The following is a 4,359-nucleotide window of genomic DNA, read 5'->3' as shown; positions in this document are numbered from 1 at the left end:
TTGAAAGGATTCCTTCCCAACAAGGACCTGTGGACAAAGAAAAAAAGGAAACTTGCATAGTCTTTTACCAAAAAGGGCAGCATTCACATCCTGGGAGGCACAGAGGGGACTATACCCCCCCCCCCCCAAGTTCCCAACAGCTTAAAAGCCACCACTGCTCTACTGAAGAGACTGAAGTGGACTACGGCTAAAACCCCAAAGAAAAAAAACAAAGCAAACTTGCTCTGCTTTAAAATAAAAAAAAACTCTTGATTGAAGAATCAGACACCTAACTTTACCACCTCCATGCAACTACAAGCAAAGAGAATGACTGGGGGTTGTGGGTAAGGGGAGTGGTATTTAACAGCTTTGGCTGTGGAGCTCTTTGCCTCCTCCTGCAGGCCATGAGAGATATTCTTTCATGATTCAGATACAGAATACAATTTTAAACAACTTTCTAATTTACTTCTATTATCTAATTTTCTTCATTCTCTTGGTATTATTTGTTGAAGGACCATCAATGCACTACTGGTTTCTAACTGAACACGTGTGAGCCAATGACAATCAGTATATATATATGCAGCAACCAATCAGCAGCTAGAACCTAGATTCTTTGCTGCTCCTGAGCTTACCTAGATAAACCTTTCAGCAAAGGATAACAAGAAAAGTAAGCAAATTAAATAATAGAAGTAAATTGGAAAGTTGTTTAAAATAGTTTTTTCTGTCTGAATCATGAAGGAAAATTTTTGGGTTTCATGTTCCTTTAATAATTCCGGATAACTTAAAAAAGAAATCAATTAGTCCTTAAGCTGTGTGAGACAGACATCATTGTTAGTCAATCTATTGTTGTATTTAATCATTCTAGTCAGCCAGTCATAATCATTGTAGATAACCAGATAACCTGACATGACGTTAATAAAAACATCTAAATGTACACATAAAGCATTCAATACAAATTAATAAAATAAAGTAACAATACGTGATTGATTGTGGAAATAAAAAAAATATGAAACAACTCAGTAAAAAAGAGACAGTAGTTTAGTAAGACACTGTGAATGCTTTATTGAATACATATAAAGTGATGGTATACACAGTGACTCTCAGAATGTATAACATTGGTTCATTCAGGCTTACCAGGAAATCTCCTGCTAACCACTCTTTAAACAATGTAAAGTGGAACGATACCAATAACGTTAGTATGGCACTAGTAAAAATGTAATGGCAACCAACAGTGTTGCTCTTTCATTCCTGCAAGAAAGCTTGCGCATCAAACTACTATTGTTTTCATCAAGAACCTACAGAGGAGCACTTACCACCGCCACCAGCCTGCAAGTAAGTCACCCTATTAAAAAGGCCCCTTTGTCTGAGTACTGCAGACAATTACACCACTATGCCCTTTGTTAGGAAACCTGCAGTGCTTTGGCAGTCGCAAACTCAGACATATTATTTAGAAATATTTATGCACAATTGTATATATAGAATAACAGTTACATGTAATGGGTTTAATACACTTTAATTAGAAGTCATCTAAAAAAAATTTTTTGTACTTAAAGGGAAATTAAACACTTTGAGATGGTAATATAAAATGATAAATCACATATATAAAAAGAAGTCTGCAATATACTTTCATTATTTATTTTGTCCCCTCTTCCTGTAATTCCATTCTGAAAGTGTGAGCATTTCAGTTCCTGTTAGAAATGGACGTGCAGAACACGGTTATATTTCACACAGCCATTGGCTGCACACTCTAGTGACCTATTTATAACTGTCCCTAATTGGCCACAGCAAAGAAGGTAACCCAAGTTACAACATGGCAGCTCCCATTGTTTTATAGACACTAAAACTTTACACTTATTTTGTCAATATTTAAGCAGCTAATGAAACTTTAATAAACACAGCTATATGTTATTTCAGACTAATCTTTTCTTTCAATACATCATTCTATCTAGCATTTATTTAGTGTTTAATGACCCTTTAATGTATGTTATTTTTACATCTCTCTCTCCCAAGGAGTTCTTAATAACACTTAAAAAAGTTCTTTTTGTAACACTTTATATATAAATAAATAAATACATTCTTACTCTTCTTCTATAGTAATCAACCTTTAGATAAAGTCTGAACTATTTTTATATTCTAAATTAATTTTTTATGTGTTTGTTAAAAAGTGCATTTTATTTTTTGTTCTGATCAGAACGAAAGAACATTCTTACTTTAAATACTTTTCTTTACTAAAACTCAATTTAGTTTTCTGAAAGACAAGAAAGATCTTTATCAATGATCAGTTAAAAAAGTGATAGGTTTAATAGTAACAGATGTATATGGTCATAAACTTAGAGTATTTATATTAATATAATAACAGAGTCCCATTCTTGGGATTTTTGGGAGGTGCAAACGTTGCAGATAAGCAGGAGTGTGTACCCATTTAATATAGCATTTATCTCCATACATGGGCATATTATAATAACACTACATTAAATAAGTTTAATCATGGTCCCACTCTCGGAAAAAAGTTCCACGCTTATGTATAATATGTATAAAGGAGGATGGAAGATCCTTAAACAAACAGAAAGTATCTAGCTTTCTTTTTCAATAAAATTATAGGAAAACCTTTTTCCAGGTTTTCTATCTGATGTGATATTAGTTCAAGATGTTTCTATATAGGATATTTCAAATAAACTCCCTTTATAATATGCCATGTATTTTTAAAAATGTAGTTATTCATTAAAAAATGTGTTTCTATACTGCATTGTTAAAGTAAAGTAGTCATCAGAAATAATCATAAAACGATTATGTGACAATGTTACTCAGTTAACCTTAAAGCATTTACAATAAACAAAAATAACTATATACATATATACACAAACATTAATACCTTTTTTGTTTTTAGTGCTAAAATGCAGACACTCCAGAGTGTGATAAATTAACAAGGCTGGTTTAAAGGGAATATTGATGATTAGAATACCCCAAGAAGAAGCATTGGCAAAAGAGTCGGCGATTGCATTAGTAGTTGAGTACTTCTTCCTACAAATACTTTTTTGCTCTACATAAGTTCGGCAGAGGCACATTTTATGAAGCCTCCGTTCAATATAGCAGCAATTATCATTTTCTTTGAAAGGTAATACACCTTTTCCAACCAGTTATTTACAAGAAATGCTGCATTAATAGCATACGTTTCTTGCCAAGACATGAACAGAAATATGTGCTAACCAACAGCAGATTAGACAAGGCCTGATATTGTAAAAGATCATGGATTTAGCTTGTAAAGAGAAGAATCCCTTCTTTCTGTAGTGTATATTGACAGCACCATTTGGCTATTTTTTTAAACTGCTGATACAGAAGAATGGCAGCGTAATGCTAAAATATGGCAATGCGCTCTGAAACAGGCTTTGTAGAGAGATCAACCATTTGCCTGAAAGTGGATCTGTTTGAGAGTTTGTCTGTAGTTAAGGTAAGAGTCATGTTTTCAATGTAGAGGCACTCGCTCCTTCATTACATTTATGTAGAAGTTGTTCATGTTCCTGTTATAGAACAGAAAATCGATTTGTCTTTAATGTGACAAGGAAATATCCTTTTAAGAGGTATTGCTCTGAAACCCAAATGATGAATCTTACAATAGTCACCAAGCAGTGGATTTACTTAAAAAACAAATCAAACAAACAAACCCAGAACGGTGTCTCAAAAAAAGGAATAATGTATACAACAAGGCAAACTGCCAACAATACTTACTGATTCTGTATTATTATTATTTTTGAGTAATAGGCTTCATCTGGTATTTTTAAATATCCTTGGGCTATTTTCTATTTTCGCCTGTACTACACCTAGTTTGGGTTTTTAGGAAAATTGTACCAGCGTTATTTAAAAACGGTAACATGTACTCCATAGGTTTTCCATACCATTAACAGATCACTTAATTTGCAAAGTGACATTTTCTTGTTCACAGGGTGTAGTTTTATTCAAAACAGAAACACTAATCCTTCCTTCTCCTATGCCGGATGTACAAAAGGACAGGCAAGAATAGTCAAAAGCTTTAACACTGGCATGTTCCTGCTCCACAGTGACAGAGCATGCAATAAGTACAAAATCTTTGTTTGTAACTGCATTATCTGTAGTCATGAATTTTTAACGTCATTGAAGGTAGTGCACATTTCCCTTGATCTCCCAAGAATATTAATCAGCAGTGCAACGAGCAGTTAGTTTTAATATCACCTCCAGTATTATTAGTGCTTAGTCAAGGTCAAAGATGGATGTTACTTGCCCACTTGACTGCTGATCCTCAGATTGGACATAAAGGTCAACTACATGACACAGGATCAGGTGGTGTATCTGATGAGGCCCCATTGGTTGCTGCCCCTTCATCACTGTCTGAACTAGCTGAGCTTC

At 34.0% G+C, this 4,359-nt stretch overlaps 1 protein-coding gene across 6 annotated transcripts in view; it reads right to left on the bottom strand.

Annotated features, from left to right (window-relative positions):
* Positions 1–1,016: 1,016 nt before the first annotated feature.
* The window catches only part of LOC128663629 (EVI5-like protein), a 281,215-nt gene continuing 277,872 nt past the window's right edge, over positions 1,017–4,359 (bottom strand). For all 6 annotated transcript variants that reach the window (XM_053718046.1, XM_053718048.1, XM_053718047.1 and 3 more), the window contains one exon: positions 1,017–4,359. This exon is cut by the window's right edge and continues 187 nt beyond it. In XM_053718046.1, coding sequence (XP_053574021.1) covers positions 4,271–4,359 — 89 coding nt within the window. In that variant the 3' untranslated portion in view covers positions 1,017–4,270.

This window comes from Bombina bombina, chromosome 6 (assembly GCF_027579735.1).
Source record: "Bombina bombina isolate aBomBom1 chromosome 6, aBomBom1.pri, whole genome shotgun sequence".
NCBI lineage: Eukaryota > Metazoa > Chordata > Amphibia > Anura > Bombinatoridae > Bombina > Bombina bombina.
The sequence above is the reverse complement of the archived record's forward strand: the minus strand, read 5'-3'. Positions and strand labels throughout refer to the sequence as shown.